Source organism: Triturus cristatus, chromosome 8 (assembly GCF_964204655.1).
Source record: "Triturus cristatus chromosome 8, aTriCri1.1, whole genome shotgun sequence".
NCBI classification, from domain to species: domain Eukaryota; kingdom Metazoa; phylum Chordata; class Amphibia; order Caudata; family Salamandridae; genus Triturus; species Triturus cristatus.
In genome coordinates, this window is record NC_140591.1 from 933,228,807 (window position 1) to 933,249,258 (window position 20,452).

General features: G+C 41.0%; 1 protein-coding gene across 14 annotated transcripts in view; it reads left to right on the top strand.

Moving 5' to 3' along the window:
* DMD (dystrophin) overlaps window positions 1–20,452 on the top strand; it is a 7,596,173-nt gene that overhangs the window by 5,968,868 nt on the left and 1,606,853 nt on the right. For all 14 annotated transcript variants that reach the window (XM_085622447.1, XM_085622454.1, XM_085622449.1 and 11 more), the window contains one exon: window positions 8,734–8,906. In XM_085622447.1, coding sequence (XP_085478573.1) covers window positions 8,734–8,906 — 173 coding nt within the window. The remainder of the gene's footprint in view (window positions 1–8,733; window positions 8,907–20,452) is intronic.

Consider the following 20,452-nt stretch of genomic DNA (forward strand, 5'->3'; position numbering starts at 1 on the left):
TACGGTAAGCTTACGGTAAGCGCACGGAGCGCGCTTACAGATATATATATTGATTTAAATGCTATTTTCTCAGGAACTACTGAACAGATTTACACCAGACCTACAAAAGGCACTTCCTTGACCTGTAGACTACCTCTCTGCCAAATTTCAAAGAACTCTGTTCAGCCGTTCGGGCTGTAGCTGTGTCTAAAGGTCCTATGGAAAAATGCATGGGGAAAACGCGTTTTGGGACCCCCCTTTTTTCCCAGCCCCCGCTTGACGAATCCCCCCGAGACTTTCAGGGTAGGAGCGGAGCGTAGCGCCCCATTAGTTTTGAAAATTTTGCGAGGATTCATTGACCGGCGCCAAAGTTATTCAAAATATAATGTTGCGGTTTTCCTATGGAAACAGGGTCCTAACTATAACTATCTACTGGCGACCGCCAGTAGATAATATATATATAATATATTACCTACTGGCGTTTGCCAGTAGGTAGTTATAGTTAGGACCTATTATCCATAGGAAATCCGCAGCATTCTATTTGGAATAACTTTTGTGCCGGTTGATGAATCTTCGCGAAATTTTCAAAACTGGTGGGGCGCTCCGGTCTGCTCCTATCCTGAAAGTCTCGGATTCGTCAAGCGGAGGCCGAGAAAAAAGGGGGTCCCAAAACGTGTTTTCCCCATGCAATTTTCCATAGGAACTGTTAATCACAACTACAGCCCGAACTGCTGAACGGAATTACACCAAATTTGGCAAAAAGGTAGCCCTTGGTTCAGAGTCGTACCTTTTGGTTAAATGGTGTAAATCTGTTCCGTAGTTCCTGACAAAATCAAAAGTAAAATCATAGATATATCTATGGGCGCGGTGGATCCGCGCACCCTGCCGAGCACGAGCTGTATGCTAATTGGCTGTCAACACTCCAAACCAGGAAGTGTTGGCAGCCATCTTTTGCCTTGGTAGAACCTAGGCACAAGAAAACAGAAGAAAAAACGTGCAGAACACAAAAAAGGGGCAGGGTAGAAACACCCTGACCCTCTAGGCCTGCTCAGGGCGTCCCACAAGGACCCCCAAGGCCAAAAATCATTTATTTATTTTTAAATCGGCAAAATTCGCACTGGGTGCGTGGATCCTGCCGATAGAAAAAAAAACGAAGCACTTAGTTGACCACATGACCCTCCCACAGCCCCAGGGACCGCCACCCCCGGGGCTTTACAGTATAATGTTGGGGGGCCACTAAGGCCCCCAAGCCCCGGGGACTGCCACCCCTTGGGGCTTGACTCCATTGTGATTGCGGGGGGGCACACTGCCCCCCACAGCCCCGGGGACCACCACCCTCCAAGGCTTTTAAAAAAAAAAATACCCTGTGTGGGGGGGATCAAGCCCCCCACATGCCCTGGGGACCGCCACCTCCCCAGGGCTCTAAATATTTAAAGTGGGGGTGCATGATGGACCCCCCAGCCCAAGGGACCACCACCCTATGGGCTTTGGAAAATGGTGGGAGGGGGCCACGCGGCCCCCCCTTGGAGCCAATGATGGCCCTGGGGTCTGCCATCCCCCAGGGCCGGCTCCTGCAGTGTCCCAGGGTGCCCTCCTCCGGGACACTGAGGTTTGCTATAGCTATTCTTGGTTTGAATTTTGAAAGAGAGAGCAGGAAACCTGCTATCTCTTTCAAAATTCAAACCAAATTGCTTTTCCACACAGGGAGCTGAATCTTAGCAGCTCCCCATGTGCAAAAGCAATGCCGGCTCACAAGACACGTTTTCTCAATGTTAATTTCCATAGAAAACTTTAGACAATGCTACAGCCCGAACTGCAGAACGGATATATACCACAATTGACAAAAAGGTAGGACTTGGTTCAGAAAAAACCCTTTTTGTTAAATGGTGGTAATCTGTTCAGTAGTTCCTGGGACATTAGAAAAAGAAAAAATATCGATATCTGAGCACCGAGGAGGAGTTGCGAACCCTCCCGAGCTTCATTGTAATTGGCTAAGAGTCACAAGAAAACAGTGAAAAAGACATTGAAAAACAAGAAAAGGGGGCAGGGTAGAAACACCCTGACCCCCTAGGCCTACTCCGGGGGTCCCACAAGGACCCCGATGGCTAAAAAAAGCATTTATTTTGTTAACAAATTGGGTGAATTCGCGCTGGGGTTGCGAATCCGGCAGAGAAAATAAAAAAGAAAACGAAGCGCGGGTTCCCGCGCTTTGTTTTTGAAAGCCCCCGGGTGGGCCAGGTACTGGGGGCACTCACCAATTATGGTGCGGGGGCCTGGGGGGGCCCCCCACAGCCCCAGGGACCGCCACCTCCCCGGGGCTTATTAAATTGAATGCGGGGGGGCATGCAGCCTTCCAGCAGCCCCGGGAACCGCCACCTCCCCGGGGCTTTTTTAATAAATGTGTGGGGGGTCCCAAACCCCTGTAACGCCTTGAACGTCTCAGGATCGTTTAACAGACACGATAATGAGAACGCAACCACTTGTGAAGGTTTAGTTATTTTAATGAAGGCAAAAATAATACAAGGAATAAACAAAGGTTATAGTCACTGGAATCCTCCAGGCTAAGTACGTTACCAGCCCACAGCACGGATGGTCCTAACCGTCCTCTGCATATACGCCGATCCCGGCGTATGCCAACAGAGGGCAGAAATGAAATGGCCGACAATGCCAATCGGTAGGCTGTGAGGGGCACGAAGAGTGTTGGGGATAATCGAGGAGTCAGGGAAACACCCAGCCGGGGTCTCTACCTGAAGGGAGCAGCCGCTCAACCTCTTCCTCAGACTGCACCGGGACGCGGAGTCACCTCCTGGTGATGCGTCACCGATACCCCAATCACAAGCAAAGAAGACTGAACCGAGAGCAGCCGCTCGATCGATCCCGTGGACTTCCGAGTCTGTAACGCGGCAAACACCTCCTGGTGTGCGTTACAGCTGGCAGTCCCTGTATCTCTGGTCGGGCTGGGAGTTACGACTCCAACCAGCAAAAGCGCCACTGCTCTTTGACTCAGCCGAGTCAAAAAGCGAAGCTCAATGGTTATCCGGTAGAGCTTCCGGGTCCTTCACAGGTGACGATGGGGCAAGACACGGCCCAGGGAGTAACGACTCGACCTACCTCCGTTCTTGCCTTACTGGAGCACCACTCCGGAACACTGCTCTTCACTAAGCAGGTACGTCGGTGTAAACACAATATCCGACAGCGTTGTACCTCCCGGTTCCTCCCTTTATAGGGCGTGTTTTCCTTGAGTTATGTAACAGCTCTCCTGTTTACATAAGGGCGTGTTTCCCTTGAGTTATGTAACAGCTCTCCTGTTTACATAAGGGCGTGTTTTCCTTGAGTTATGTAACAGCTCTCCTGTTTACATAAGGGCGTGTTTTCCTTGAGTTATGTAACAGCTCTCCTGTTTACATAACCTCTCAACCGCTAAGCATCCTGGGAGATGTAGTCCGTTTTCGCTGGTTACCGTTTTCCTCCCCTCGCATGACAGGAATTCTTGACAACCCCCATGCTGCTGGGGATTAAGTCCCCTTGAATACTGAGGGTCCCTGGGGGCCAACTAGCCCACCAGGTACCTTCCGTAAGTGCCAGAGAGCTGCGTTGCAGAGAGATGGTCTGTGGCCACACCCCTTTTTACTTCTCTCTTCAACGCAGCTCTGTGGTGCTTACTGGAGGTACCTGGTGGGCTAGTTGGCCCCCAGGGACCCTCAGGATTGAAGGGGACTTCATTCCCCCAACTTACAATGTGCCAGGGGGTGCATTTGCACAGTGGTGCAGGGAGGGGCCGGTCCTGACATAACAAGTGTGCAAACGCGCCTCCTGGCATGTTGTGAATTGGGGGATTAAGTCCCCTTCAATCCTGAGGCTCCCTGGGGGCCAACTATCCCACCAGGTACCTCCAGTAAGCGCCACAGAGCTACGTTGCAGAGAGGTGGTCCGAGGCCATGCCCCTTTTTACACCACTCTGCAAACGCAGCTTCTGGTGCACTGCTGGTGGGGCGATGAGGTCCTCTTATGTCCTGAGGACCTCAGGACACAAGTAGACTTCATCCTCCGAGCAGCAGGGTGCCAAAAGCCGCATTTGTAGCCTACTGTAAAAAAAAGGGCGTGGCCTTGGAACACCTCTCTGTAACACAGCTCTGTAGCACTTACTTTAGGTACCTGATGGGCTACTTGGCTACTAGGGACCCTTAGGATTTAAGGGGACTTAATTCCCCAACTTACAACACGCCAGGGGGTGCGTTTGCACAGTAGTGAAGGGAGGGGGCAGGGCCTGATATACCAAGTTAGCAATCCTGCTGTGTGGGACTTACTGTAGGTAATAAAAGGGGTAGTTGGCCCCCAAGGTTGATGTTGGGGCTAACTACCCCTCCTGTTACCTTCAGTAAATTCCACGCAGTGGGATTGCTAAAAGGTGTTTGGAGGCCACGCTCACCTTCCACCACCACTCTGAAAACGCGACTGCTATGTTATAGTTAGAAATTAGCATTTAAACAACCTATGAAATTCACTGAAAAAAACATAGGTTTCAGGGGCGTTATAGTTAGAAATTAGTATTAAAAAACCTTTGAAATTCACAGAAAAAACCATAGGTTTCAGGTACGTTATAGTTAATTGCACATTTCACTCGTACAAAAACAGTGAAATTCGGCCGTTATATTTAGTTGAGCTAACTATAACTCGCGCCCCCGCAATGCACTGCTGATGACATCACATATTACATAATTCATGACCTGGTCAGTGACATCACTGATGACATCTCAAATGACATCACTGATGACATCATCCACGTGAAAATCTGATGCACCTCCTCACACCCTATTATAACCTTAAAATACAGGCTACCATTTTTGAAACCATAGACACACCAATAACAGTTATTATATACACACTCACTGAATCCTAGGTCTATACACACATCCACTCATTCACCCATACAGTCACTCATACATGCAGTCACTCATCAATACAACACTATCATATGCACTCATACACCTATACAGACACTCACACCCCCCCACTCATCCAGAGTTACTCACACACCTTGTCACTCATGCAAAGAATCAATCACACTTCCATTTACTCACCTACACAGTTATACACACACACCACCTCACTTATTCATACAGATACTAACGCATACTTACTCTCTTATACAATCACTGATACAAGTACAATCTCATCCATGCAGCCACTCTAACAATCACTGACTCTCACGTATAGTCATTTATATACTCCAACTCTCACATACACTGCCTTTTACATATGAAGTAACTTGGACATGTACCACTGAGACATCCATTCACTCACCAACACACCCATACACACACTCACCCACCCATACAGCTGTTTCCACATGCACTCTTGAACCCATACACCCAGTGAATCAACCACTCACACATCTATGCACAGAGTCACACACATCCCTCCCACCCACCCACCCACACACACACACACACACACTCAGGCACCCATACAGTCATGAATGATGTAATATGTGACGTCATCAGCAGTACATTGCAGTGGCGCAAGTTCTAGTCAGCTTAACTAACCATAACAGCGGAATTTCACTGGTTTTGTATGAGTGAAATGTGCAATTGACTATAATGTCCCTGACACCTATGTTTTTTTAGTGAAAAAAAAAAATATATATATATATGTATATATGTATATGTCCCTGACACCTATGTTTTTTTTTAGTGAAAAAAAAAATATATATATATGTATATATGTATGTGCATATATATATATGTGTGTGTGTGTTTATATATATATATATATATATATATATATTAAATTCATTAATATGTTTTTATTATTTTTCACTTCACAATATTTATGTAGTCAATATCATCAAAGACACTGGACATTTTTTATCTAAATTGAGTGAAGTGGCTTGGGAAGAGGACTATGTGCTGGTGGTCATGGATATTTGTACACTATATACGAGCATTCATCATACTGATGGTTTAGCAGCTGTAAAATACTTTCTAGACAAGCGCAGTATTGAATTTAGTCACCATAATGGCATGATATTACGAATGATACAAATCTGCCTAGAAAATAACTTTTTTCTTTTCAACAAAGAGATTTACCGACAACAGAGAGGAGTTGCGATGGGGGCATGCTTTTCCCCAACCTATGCATGTCTTCATGTTGGGTGGTGGGAGGAGCATGTCCTCAGAGGAACCCATAAAGTAATCTTTGAATCCAATATAATCAAATTTTGGAGGTTCATAGATGACATATGTTTAATTTGGAAAGGTACCCCTGAATCGGCAAAAACTTTTCTTAACATGCTTAACATCAATAGCTTGAATTTACAATTTACTGCCGATATCAGCAAATCCTCTGTCCAATTTCTAGATGTTGAAATTTACATTGACAATAAAGTTATTCAAACTAAATTGCATAGAAAGAAAACAGCGGGTAACGCGATTTTACACGCTAGCAGTGCCCACCCAGGTCATCTCATTAAAAGTATACCATACGGTGAATTTTTGCGTATGCGCAGAATTTGCAGTTCAAACTCAGACCTAGAAAAATGCCAACTTGAGTCCCTTAATAGATTTCTTGCCCGGGGATACAAATTGAAAGAGCTAGAATTGGCTAGAACTAAAGCCAATAGCCACACTAGAGAGGAATGTCTCAATACAGTTGTTCAATCTGAAAGAAAAAATCCAGATGATGGGCTTAGAGATGATCAGGATGGAACTAGGCTAATTACAACATTCAATGCAGAAGAAAGAAAAATAAGAGGTATTTTAACCAAACATTGGCCTTTATTAAAAACGGACATCACGCTGGCCCCTCTTTTGCCTGAAAAACCACTGATCACCTTCAGAAGAGCTCCCTCGATGAGGGATGCTCTAGTTAAATCTAGCCCAGAGGTAGTCATCACCAGCAACTGGTTATCAACAAAGACAGGTTTCCGTAAATGTATTTCATGCAGGGCCTGCAAATTTGGCAAGAACACTACAGAATATTGCAGTGTATTTGACAATAACCCCATCAAAATCCAGAAGCCTCTGACATGCCGTACAGACCATGCAGTGTATGTATTGGAATGCACTTGTAAAATGAAGTACGTGGGTAGTACTAAATTACAAGTTTTTAATCGCATCCTACAACACTTGAGAGCAATAGTCAATGCAGATGATAGCTACCCAGTGGCACGACATTTTAAATTAGTGCACAACAAAAACCTTAATGAGCTGTGTTACTATGTCATTGACGCTGTACAAAAAAACTTGAGAGGCGGCAACAGAGAGAAACAGTTAAGGCAATTGGAGTCCAAATATATTTTGTTACTAGATACAAGAATCCCTAAAGGAATGAATACAGGGGAAGATCTCCATAACTTTTTATAGTTTTTAGAGCTCTCTTGATGGGTTATATATGAATGATAAGTTTTGATTTTATCAGATGCATTGAGATATGTTTTACACTGCAATATGAAATGATTATTGAATATCGTTTGAAGAAGGACGTTGGTTAGGCAGTTTTCACACGACTTATAATGTGTTCTATTTATCGTATGAGGAAATTAATTTTATGTGATGATTTTTAACATAAAATTTGTGTGCTCTTAATGTATTTATACATATGTCGTAAATCGAGGAAATTTATGAATTTAGGATTGAGTTATATATTTTGCACATTTTTGCACAATCTAAAGTTTATCTGTCACTATTTGTCTTGCTGTGTTTTAAGAGACAAATGGGATTTGATATGAATTTTAATATCAAAATAGGATTTGTTTATTTCTTAGTTTGCTTAAGTAATTTTGGATTTTTTGAGCACTAGCACTTTATATACAAGCGTGATTGGGACAGTGCAATAGGACAATTCATATATAGGAGCATTAATTGGTCACTTGACTGCAATTAGACTCCAGATCTAGGCTGTTTACGTAAACTGCTTATATAAAAAGGATTAGTCCTTTTTTACTTAATGGATTTTATACATTTGGTATTTTTATCGTTGCTTTTAGATATGTTATAGTAATAATGTATTTATAATGCTATTTATATATTTATGGATTTTAAACATCTACTTGTCTAATTGTAAGTATTTTGTTTAGCTCCATGCACTATCAATCACGCAGCTTTGATTATCCAATCTGTCACAGTATATAAATCATGTGCTTCACCGGGGGGTCATGTGATCAAGGCTGTGTGTTCACAGCCGAAACGCGTCATGCTGGCAAATGGAAGAATAAATTAAGCACGTTGAAAATTTATACGGCGCACTGTTGTGGTCTGTACCTGTGAGACTTGTGGAGTATGCTTCAAGGGATCCAGGACCATTGAATTGATATATATATATATATATATATTAAATTCATTAATATGTTTTTATTATTTTTCACTTCACAATATTTATGTAGTCAATATTATGGTGGCAATGGTTTTAGTATGACATTTTTTGTGCTCAATATTGTGACATACAGTCCTGCATTCTAGATTACTCAAATGTCCCCCTGGAAGTTTTTCAAAGTACTTCTTTTGGGATACCAGTTGACCAGCATTTCTTTGAGACCGCATGAATCATGAAAGGCCAGCCACTAAGATAACATGTTCATCAGTCTAACAATCAGTACTTAAAAATATCCAGGGTCCGCTTAACACCCAATCATTAAACACTTGTTTTAACTTGACATTACTCAGTCGCTTTAAAGTGATTGAATAATATTGTATAACATATTTTATCCGTGCTCTTGAACCTCATAATTTTTCAAATTGTCACGCTTTTTTTTAGGACCTTCAGTCAGAAATTGAAGCGCACACAGAAATCTTTCATAGCTTGGATGAGAATGGGCAGAAAATTCTCAGGTCTCTGGAGGGCTCAAATGATGCTGCCTTGCTACAGAGACGCCTTGATAACATGAACTTCCGATGGAATGAACTCAGGAAAAAGTCCCTCAACATCAGGTAGGAAGCACTCTTTATTTTAGGATTCTTTTTCTTTAAATGGGAAATAAAAAAAAGTTGTTGTAACAGAATATCGAATACTTGATATTGTGCTAGAAAAATATCTCAGCAAAATATTCATGACTAAATTATGGACATGTTAAGAATATATACAAAAGTATCCATTTAGTAGTTCTAACTCCACATATATGTACATTAATATATTGATAAAAAGTAAGTAGATTCTGAGAAACATGAAAAGGAAAACTATTCTTACCTATATGTACTTAACTCCACAATGTTTCGCTTGTCAATATTTTGGCCATGACATTTTCGTAGCATGATATTCTTGTACTTGCTATTCTGACATTCAATCAAAAAGAGACTTGGAATATAAATTGGTGATTGAACCAAGGATGACATACTTTTTCCCAAAATCAAATCTAAGTTGTGGATTGAGAGGTCAGATAATAATCGATTTTGTATCTCTTTGAGCTTTATCTCATATATTTTGCTGATCATTATTATGGATGATGGGACTTAATTAGCCATAATGATCCTTGACAACATGAATTTTACAAATATAGGGATTACCCTTTCCTACGTCATTGCACCATTAAGCTTAAACATACTGCTAGTAAACAATAGGTCATAATGTACTCAACACCCCATCACCCTTAATTTTTAAGGGGCAGGGTGACATTAGGGCAGACATGAAGCAAGAAGGACTTATTTCTTGTACTTTTTCTCAATCTGCCCTAGAATATCTTTCCATACTTCCAGGCAAATTAATATTTTATAAACTAAATATATATATGTCAGTAAACATTCGAATCGGTCGAAATCAGGAAGTGTCGGCCGCCATTTTGTCTGTCGCACTGAAAAGGAAAGGTGGAAAAAAGGTGGAAAACGTGAAAAGGGGGCAGGGAAGAGAGTTCCTGACCCCCTAGCCTTTGTCAGGGGGTCACAGAAGGAAATCGCGGGATGCGCGCACGGTGCGCCCAAAGCGCACGCACGGTGCGCGCACGGTGAAAAAACTTGGAAAAAAAAAAATAATTAATAAATACATAACAGCATTTAAAAAACCGTACAAATTCACTTAAAAAAACATAGCTTTCACACATGTTATAGTTAGGAATTAGCATTTAAAAAACCTTGCAAATTCACTTAAAAAACCATAGGTTTCACACATGTTCTAGTTAGCTGGACATTTCACTGGTAAAAAACCAATGAAATTCCCCCGTTCTAGTTAGTTCAGATAACTATAACTCGCGCGAACGCCACTCTATCACAAGGATGATGTCATCAGTGATGTCATGAGTGATGCCACTGACCATGTCATGAGTGATGTAATATGTGACGTCATGAGCAGTGGATTGCGGGCGCGCGAGTTATATTTATCTGAACTAACTATAACGGGGGAATTTCATTGTTTTTTTACGAGTGAAATGTCCAGCTAACTATAACATGTGTGAAACCTATGGTGTTTTAAGTGAATATATATATATATATATATATATATATATATATATATATATATATAGATAGAGAGAGAGAGAGAGAGAGACTGAAAAAAGCAAATATTACAGGGACGTTATAGTTAGGAAATAGAATTTAAACAACCTTGGAAATTCACTGAAAAACACAAAGATTACATGACCTTATAGTTAGGTTCAGATATTACACACATGGTTATAGTTATCTCAAGTACTATAACTCGTGCCCTACAGTAACTAAAACTCACGCCCCACAATGAACAGTTTTCAAATAAATAATTTCATTGGAAAATGTGCAGTGATATTATCAATTATGTCAGAATAGATTCCAAGAGTGATGTAATATGTGAGGTAATTAGCAGTGCATGGCGAGGGTGTGAGTTATAGTTACCTTAGATCACGAGTTATAGTTACTTGCAATAACTATTACTGCTGTATTCTGATAATTTTGTGTGTTTAAAATCTGAACCTAACTATTATATCCCTGAAACCTTGGGTTTTTGAGTAGATTTCTAAGATTTATCACATTTTATGTCCTAACTGTAACGTATCTGAAACCTTTCTTCTCCAGTAAGTTTCTATGTTTTTTTATGATATTTTCTAAATTTAATGTCCCTGCAACCTGGATGTGTGAGTGGTTGTGTGGGTGTGTAAGTGGATGAGTCAGTGTGGGGTGGGTTTATGATTGCATGTGTGACTGACTGTGGGTCTGTGAGTGGGTGTGGGAGTGGCAGTGTGGGTGTGTGAATAGATGTTCAGTAATTGTGTGGGTTGGTGAGTGGTTTTGTGGGTCTGTGGGTGGGTGGGTGAGGGGCAGTATGGTTGTGTGAGTTTGGTATGGGAGTGGTTGTGTGGGTGTGTAAGTGGGTATGTGAGTGTGTGAGTAAGAGTGTGTATGTGGTTTTTTAATTGAGGATTGGATTAGTAGATCCTCCTAAATCCATCCAGATCAGTGAGGATCTGTGTATCCTCGAGTGCTCCCCAAAAAACAATTTTGGATAATTTCTTGCCCATGAGGCGTCCATCACAGACCCCTACATCAATCAGATGGGGTCAGGGTACCTCTACACTGACCCCTTTTATCACTTTAAAATTGTATTTTCTCCGCTGAGAACCAAGTCCTGATTTACCAAATGGCAGCCGCAACTTTCCTCTCAGGTTGTAGCCAGCCAATCATGGCATTTCTGTTGGCACGTGGAACCACAAATCCACCCGGATCCACATCTCTAGATATACATAAATCCTTTTACTTTAAACTTCCAAAACTACTGAACAGATTTATACCACATTACAAAAAGCACTTTTTCTGTACCAAGATTTAGCTTTCTGCCAAATTTGGTGTAATTCTGTTCAGCGGTTCTTGCTGTAGTGATGTCTAAAATACATATGGGAAATTGCATGGGGAAAACATGTTTTGGGATCCCTCTTTTTCTCAGCCCCTACATGATGGATGACCCTGACACTTTACAGATAGGAGCTGAAGTGACTGGCAAACTAGTTCTGAAAGGTTTGTGAAGATTCATCAAATGGTGCTAAAGTTATCAAAACATAAAACACTCTTCCTACTATAACATATATATATATATTTTTTACATATATTCAATCAAAAAGCGGCACAATTTAGTCAGTCCACTATGCAGCGGCACAGACAGAGAAAGGCAATCCGAGACTCTCCAGGATATTTGACCATTATGATGTCTTTTATTTTTCTTAGAAATCTTGTAAGTGAATGTGCCAAATTTGTGTGGTCTACAACAATGCAACAATAACCACGACTGATGCGTTTCGACAACCGCCTTCGCCTTCAAATACATATATATTTTCACTGAAAATCCTTAGGTTTCAGAGGCATTGTTGTTAGGAAATAGAATTAAAAACAAACATAAGATATTCACTTAAAAGACCAAAGGTTACAGGGACATAATAGTTAGGCTCACATTTCATTCATACAAAACCAGTGAAATTCAGTAGTTATAGTTACCTGAGCTAACAATAATTTACGCCCCAGCAATGCACTGCTTATAACCTCACATATTACAAAACTCATGACATGGTCAGTGACATCATTGATGACATCTTCCAGTAAGCGTAAGGGTGATACTATTTCTAATATATGCCATCTGAGTGGCTGTGAGATTATCTGAATCAGTTTGAGGGGCACTCTGAGTGGCTCTATTGGTGTGTGAGTGGATGTCTTAGTGCTATGGGTGTGTGAGTGGGTATATGAGTAGCTGTATTGATGTATTAGTGGGTTTGTGAGTAGAGGTATGGGTTAGGGAGTGTGTATGTGAGTGTATTGGAGAGTGATCAGGTGTATGAGTGGCTGCAAAGGTGTGTGAGTGGGTGTGTGAGTAGATGTATGAGTGCCTTAGTGGCTGTGTGAGTGGCTGTATATGTAAGGCAGTAGGGGTGTGAGTGGCTGTATAGGTTACAGAGTAGTTGTTTGAGTGTGCATATAGGTAAGTAAGTGGATGTGAGTGCCTGTTTTGGAGAGTGAATGTCTATGTGAGTGGGTGTAACAGTGAGTGAGTGGTTGTATGGATGTGTGGAAGGGTATGTAAGGTTGTTTTGTGAGTGAGTGAGCAGGTGCATGACTGTCTGTATGGCTGAGTGTGAGGACACATGCATATCTGTATGGGTATGTGAAATGGTGTGTAAGTGGGTGTATGGGTGACTGAGTGTGCGAGTGACTGTATGGGCAAGAGAGGGTGTGTGTTACTTGATGTATGGTTGGATAAGTGAGTTTGAGAGAGGCTCTATGGGAGAGTATGTGGTTGTCTCAGTGACTGTTTAGGTGACAGAGTACATGTGTTAGTACCTATGATAAAGTGAGTGGGTGTGTGAGTATCTGTATGGGTGAGTGACTGGTTGTATGAATACCTGTACAAGTGACTAGGAGTTTGAGCATCTCTAGGCTTGAGTGAGTGGGTGCATGAGTATTTGTATGGCTTTGTGAATGGGTATGTCAGTGGTTGTGGGTGCCTGGGAGTAAAGTTAAAACTTGCTACCTGATATGCTAGAGATACATTTTAATGGGGCATCCAGGGGTCAGGATTAAAAAGGTGTGTGGGCCACGGCAGGAAGATTCAATCTGTCATGGTTTCAAATGGTTGACATGTTTCAGCCTAAATGCCCTCTGCAGAGGTGATGTGGCTTTCCTCAGGACCAGGTGAGGAGTAAAAAATGTGAAGTAGTGAATATTGCCACAATACCAAATCTGTTAGGTGGAATAAAAATATACAGCCAGCTAGTATGTTGATGAACCAATTATAGGCCACTTTCCTCACATATTCCCTCCACATCTGGCTCATCTGAAGGTTTTAGTAAACCTCCCAACTACTTCATAAAAACATCCCTGAGCTCCTCCCTCACAGTGAGGGGGTTGTAGCCCTCACTGTGACTAGGTTCACAGTGCGAGGAGGTTCCCGATGATGATGCATGTCACCTGCAGGCGGGTGAGGAAATTTGCCCTTTAAAAAGGGACTTCCTCACACCCCAACATTGCAATCTTGACCCCGGGTGGCTTGTTTGTGGTGCCAATATCTGTTAACTAACATAGTTTAAACATACTTTTTAATGATAGGGACTTTTTAATGGTATTTCCCATCTTCAAAATGATGCCGGTATTCGCAATGACGTAGGTATGTATGAAGATCATGTGACTATGTAAGAAAGAGATTTGATTGAAGAAGACAGTTTTCTGTATGAGTGAGTGCTAGTGTCAGTGGCTGTATGGGTGAGTGAGTGGCTGTGTGAGTAGCTGTATGGGTGAGTGAGTCAGTGTGTAAGTGGTTGTATGACTGAGAGGGTACATGAGTGGCTGTATGGGTGTGGGCGTGGGTATATAAGTGGCTGCATGGGTGAGTGAGTGTATGTGTGTGTGGCTGTATGGGTTAGGTAGAGGGTGTATAAGTAATGGTATAGGTGAGAGAGTGGATGTGTGAGTGGCTGGATGAGATAGTGAGTAAGTGTGTGAGAGATTGAGTGAGTGAGAGGGTACATGGGTGATTGTATCAGTGATTCAGACGATATGTTAGTGGGTATATGGATGAGTGAGATGGTGTGTGAGTAGCTTTATGGGTGAGAGAGTGTTAGAGTGAGTGGCGGTATAGGTGAATGGGAGAATGAGTGAATGAACAGCTGTGTGAATAGCTGTATGGGTAAATGAGTCGGTGTATGAGTGGTTGTATAAGTGAGTGAGAGTGTATGCGAGTGTGTATGGGTGAGTGAGTAGGTATGTCAGTGGCTGCATGGGTGAGTGAGTGCATGTGTGAGTGGCTGTATGGGTTAGTGAGAGGGTGTATAAGTAACGGTATAGTTGAGTGAATGGGTGGGTGAGTGGCTGTATGAGATAGTGAGAGCTTTAGTGAGTGAGAGGGTACATGAGTGGCTGTATGCATGAGTGAGTGGTTTATGTGAGTGGCTTTATGGGTGAGTGAAAGGTTGTGTGAATGACTGTTTGGGTGAGTTAGTGCCTGTATGAGTGGCTGTATGAGTGAGGGAGTGCTATTGTGAGTGGTTGCATGGGTGAGTGAGTGGCTGTGTGAGTGGCCATATGGGAGAGTGAGTGGTTGTGGGAGTGGCTGCATGGGTGTGTGAGTGGGTGTGTGAGTGGTTGTATCAGTGATTCAGAGGATATGTGAGTGGCTGTATGGATGAGTGAGAGGGTGTGTGAGTAGCTATATGGGTAAATGAGTCCTAGTGTGGGTGGCTGTATGGGTGAATGAGTGAATGAGCAGCTGTGTGAGTAGCTGTATGAGTGAGTGAGTGGTTGTATGAGTAGCTGTATGTGAGTGAGAGTATATGTGAGTGTGTATGGGTGAGTGAGTAGGTGTGTCAGTGGCTGTATGGGTGAGTGACTGGTTGTGTGAGCAGCTATATGAGAGAGTGAATGGTTGTGTCAGTGGCTGTATATGTGGGTAACTGACTGTGTGAGTAACTGTGCGGGTGAATGACTGTGTGTGTCAGTGGCTGTATGGGGAGACAGTGGGTGTGAGTAGCCTTATGGTTATGTGAGAGGGTGTGTGGGTGGTTGTATGAGTGAATAAGTGGGCATGCCAGTGACTGTATGCGAGATTGAGTGGTTGTGTGAGTGATTATGTGGGTGGTGGAATGATTGTGTCAGTGGCTATATGAGTGAGGGAGTGAGTACATGAGTGGTGTATGGGTGACTGGGTGTTTGTGTTAGGGACTGTATGGGTGAGGGAGTGATTGTGTTAGTGGCTGTATGGGTGAGCGACTACATATATGAGTGTGTGTGTGGGTGAGAGAGTACCTGTGTGAGTGGCTGTATGGGTGAGTGAGTGGTAGTGTGAGTGACTGAATCAGTCAGTAAGTAGCTGTGTGACTGGCTGCATTGGTGAGCAACTGGATGTGTCAGTTGGTGCATGGGTGAGTGAGTGGGAATTAGACTGTATATGTGAATAAGTGGGTGCATAAGGGGCTGTTTCAGTGACTGAACAGGTATGAAAAAGGCTAATTGAGTAAATGAGTGGGGTATGATCTTCTCTATGAGGGAAATAATAGGTGTGTGAGTGGCTGTATGGTTGAGTGACTGCTTGTGTGAGAGACTATGTGGGTCAGGGCTATATGGGTAAGTGACTGTGTAAATGCCTGTTTGAATAGGTGCCTGGATGATTGTGTAAGCTGACTGTAAATCTGCTCTATCACCCTGAAAGTTTTAATATAAAATCAGGCAAAGCAAACTAATGGGGAGCTATGGCAAGAGCACATTATGTTTAAAAAAACTCGCAATTGATATCCCTAACCAATATATCTGTGGTAGGAAAATAGTTTTGGGACATCTAACAATGTTTATCCGCAGCCACTTTTGAAAAGGCAAAAGAACATAAATATATGTTAGTATTTAGTCTTCAAAATTACAGAAACATAACAATACACATTACTTATACTGTAACACTGTATTACAATGTAGTAAAAATATGATGTTTCCTTTTTTACTGTTCTCAGCTTGCATACGTCTTCATCATATATGGTGGTCTGTATGATGCTTCAGCCTCAAATAGTGGGGAAAATACAATCATTGGATTAAAAGCAGCACATTAAACCACTATACATAAGTGACACTATACATTGCACTCACTACAATTTATTAATCAGTTATTTTTTCTGCAGTTACCACACTAATCTAAATAATTATATCTTGTACAATATTACAAATAAATATAAAGCACTCTTCAGTTTTGGAGATCCCTATGAAAACATCACCCGTGGTAGGCCAAATTCTGTTTAAAATGCCGATGATCCATGTAGACAAAATCCCATACAGTAGTTTTTGGCACAAATAGTACATAGAAGTTTCATTGATGAAACAAAAGGGTTCATTTTTTTGTTGCAAAGACAATTTTTGCTTTCAACTTAAGTGTCCATTCAGTTTCAGACTTTAATTAGATAGTGTAGAATTTAGATATGGCAATACCTCCTTTGTGGAAGATAAAAGGACTGTTTATTTCTGAAGAAGTTTTTAGAGACATTAGCCCCATAGGTTAAATAATGTTTAAAAGAATTATGAACCACATGGAAGAAACATTGCATACCTATTTGTTATCCAAAATCCCTCCTTAGAACCGTGGTTGAAGAAAGAAAAAATATTGAATTAAAGGTTGATGTCATTACATTATGTCCATCCAGTTTCACTCTTTAAATAGACAGTGTAGTGTCCAGGGGTAATATTAATTCCTTCATAAAAAATTATAGCTGAAGTAGTTAAAGTTCTTCCTGAATTATATTTGTCCTGCTTTAAAGTTAGTAGCTTGAGTTTCCAATTTGGAACCAACTGTTCTGCCTAGTTGTAGCATTACCAGTAGTACTAGTACTTTTGAGTTCCTGTTAGGATTAATTTATACATAACATCTGAACAGTTTGGACAGGTCATATTTTGGTCAGCATTTTTCAGCAATTTGTAAAAAGATACAGTTTCTGAACCTGGTAAAGTCAAATAGAGTACCTGCTCAGAATATATTTGCGTGGTAGATGAATAATCACAATCTTCACAGCCATCTTCGCAGTCATGGTTCTGAGTGTAACTCAGTCCAAATAAATCATCAATATTTATACTTCCTCTTCTAAAACTCCATACATAACAATTATACTTTCTTGTGCATCTTGTTGGGAGTAAACATCACTGGTCCGCTACATATATCTAAAAGATCTTGAATACCTGAAGCAGAACGTATGGCAGTTCTGTCAGTTCGTAAAAGCTGGAGCTAGTGATAAAGAACAGAACACAACCTCTTATCTGATTTTTGTTTTTTTGAATTTGGTTGACTAGATGTGGTAAATGAATCAGTACAAAGAAAACAACATTTGTATAGCAGGTAAAACCTGAACATTTTCTGATTGGTAACCTACAACATCTTCTTCATTTTCTTGTAGTCTCTTCTTAACAGCTTGTAGATTGTAGCCTTTCTTTTCTTCAGCATCTGGACACTCTTTTATAATCTTCCGCTTTGGACAGATTATCTGTTTCTTATAAACAGGAGTTTGACCTAAATAAGGAGCGTATAGAGTTCTTAACAGATTGTACTCTCTTACACAGCTTGCATCAGCACTAATTATTCTATCATCAAAAAGAATCCAGACAATTTTCTAACTCACGACAATGCTACATATGAAATTCCTTCTTTAAAGACAGTACTTACAATATTACCAAAAACTGCCTTTACACTTAAACGTTGTGATTTATGGACAGTTACAGCATATGCTAGTAAGAGAGGTAACTGTTGGTGCCGCACATACAAATCTTTCTGTAGCAAAAAACGTACAACACAAAGGCCAATCTGCTTCACGCCATCATTCTGAGCAATTTTATGGGCAAGTATTCAATCTCATCTCTATTTGGGAAATTAATAAAATCAATTACTTTACCCACTGCACGATTTACTAACCCTTCTCAACATTTATATTACAGGGCAAAATTACTCAGCAGTATTTGTTCATGTGTAAACGCTTTTCTAATCCTGCAGTCTTGGATACAGACTTTTCCAAAGCATCCAATTTATTTTGTTTGTAGTTTATCCATGAGCAGTATTGTGACTCCATGATGATCTGTTTTATGAATAGCTGCAATTTCCAAAATATATTCTTTCTTCTGTTGCATTAATTGTTCATTACATTTGGAGCATGCTTGAAGTGTTGGCATTAAACAAACTATAGACTTCTGTTTTTCAGTAAAATTGTACATTAGTTCAGCTGCTGTAATATTAAATGGAAATGGTTTCTTGATAAGTGGAGTTTCCAAAGCGTTTTTCTCCTCTTTTGTCAGAACTCGTAGTCTAATGTCCTTCAGCATATCTTCATTATCCACATCAGATGCTTGACCCATATCTTTCACTAGTTTCTTGTATTCAAAGTGCATTCACATATTTACTTTGCCAATACTTCCCAGCGAATTTCTTGTTTCATTTTGCACAAGTGTTTTGAAAACAGGTTGTCCTTTTACAGGGTGATTTGCAGTGGGTCACCAAATACAATTATATGCTTTCCTCCAAAGAGCACACTGTAGTTGGTTCTTAAACTCTGCTGCATCATTCTAAACTGTATGAAAGCAAGCATTAAGTTGGATACCATGCTGGCCTCATCAATGATTAAAAGCTTCAGTTTCTTTAATACTATTGATACCTCATGGCAAGCTTCCCCAGATAATTTCAGGTATTCTAATTTATATTCAATAGGTAGCATTAGTAGGTGATGTAAAGTAATAACTTTAATGTTATGTGCAACTAATCTAGTTGGTGCTGTTACTACACGTGACAACTTTGATTATGTAGTCTTCTGTGGATAACCAGTGAGAACTTTAACTGGAAGCTTTTCCAGTGCCAGACTGACCACTGATGTATAGTAATATTGTTTTGTGTGAAGAACAAAAACACTGTTTCGTCTCGTGGAGAAATCCATGCCTAATTTTATCTTTAACTTTGTTGTAAATTTCTTTTTGTTCTTTATTCAGTTGTTCAACTAAGTGTTCGAAATCCACAGTTTCCTCTCTTGCTTGCTACATTGCAGTCTCCACCTCATTCATAGCTATAACTGCTTCATTTTGAATAAGTGGTTCTCCAAGAGAATCTTGACTCGTTGGTGCAGAACTTTGGCTGCTCTGTGAACTCTCCTTGGCTATCTCAGCAGCAATGGTTTCTTCCTTTTCAATCTCATCTTTTAAAATTTGCAAGTAGGTTGGAGAGACTGAACACTCAATGCTGTCTTCAAAAGTGTTGAAAGAGTCTTAATAACAGTCATAGTGTCCAAGAAAGTCTGATTCAGCACACCATTCCTTGAACAACTGCAAACCTTGGCAAGTAGAAAATCTTTCTTCTCTCTGGCGTTTGGCAACTAAGCTTTCAGTGGTTAATTAGATTCCCTTTGTTGTATCTCACCAAACAACTGTCACATCCAAGTACTGCATAACTTTCTTCTTCTAGGGTTTCAGTTAGATTGCTTCCACATGTATAGTGCTGAAGAACTTCATAGAGACACTGTTTTGAAGATGAGGACTCCTTCTTGGGTAGTATGTATCTGGTATGTATCTAGCTTTCAAGAGGCCTCTACTTTCGGGATAACATTTTACAAGGTACTGTATTTCTGGGAAATACTTTAATGCTCTATTTCGACAGCTTGCAAGGCCTAGGCTTACTCACAAAATTCCTCTTGACTTTGAGAACAAACTAGCCACTATCAACTGGTCCGAGCACTCATAGGATCCTATTTCTCTGACGGGAAGCACTTTCAATCTGAAGCTGCACAATTTCTCCTCCCACATCTTTCATCTGTATTGTCTCTGATTTTGTTATATATGAAGTCACATAGCGAGCAGCAGCAATGAAGTTGTCTGCAACAAATTGTAGATCCATATCTGCATTCCACATTTTTAGAACCACAGGATTGTTGTAATAGATATACTTGGAAGAGTCTGCTGTTCTTAGGTTATATGTATTTATTGGTGATTTCCATGTCAGGCTATGTCTGACTGCAAACAAAAAGCTGTTGACTCTTCCTTGTTAGATGACAGGTCGTAGGAATCCAAAACAACATCTCTTGTTAAATCCATTCAAAAGC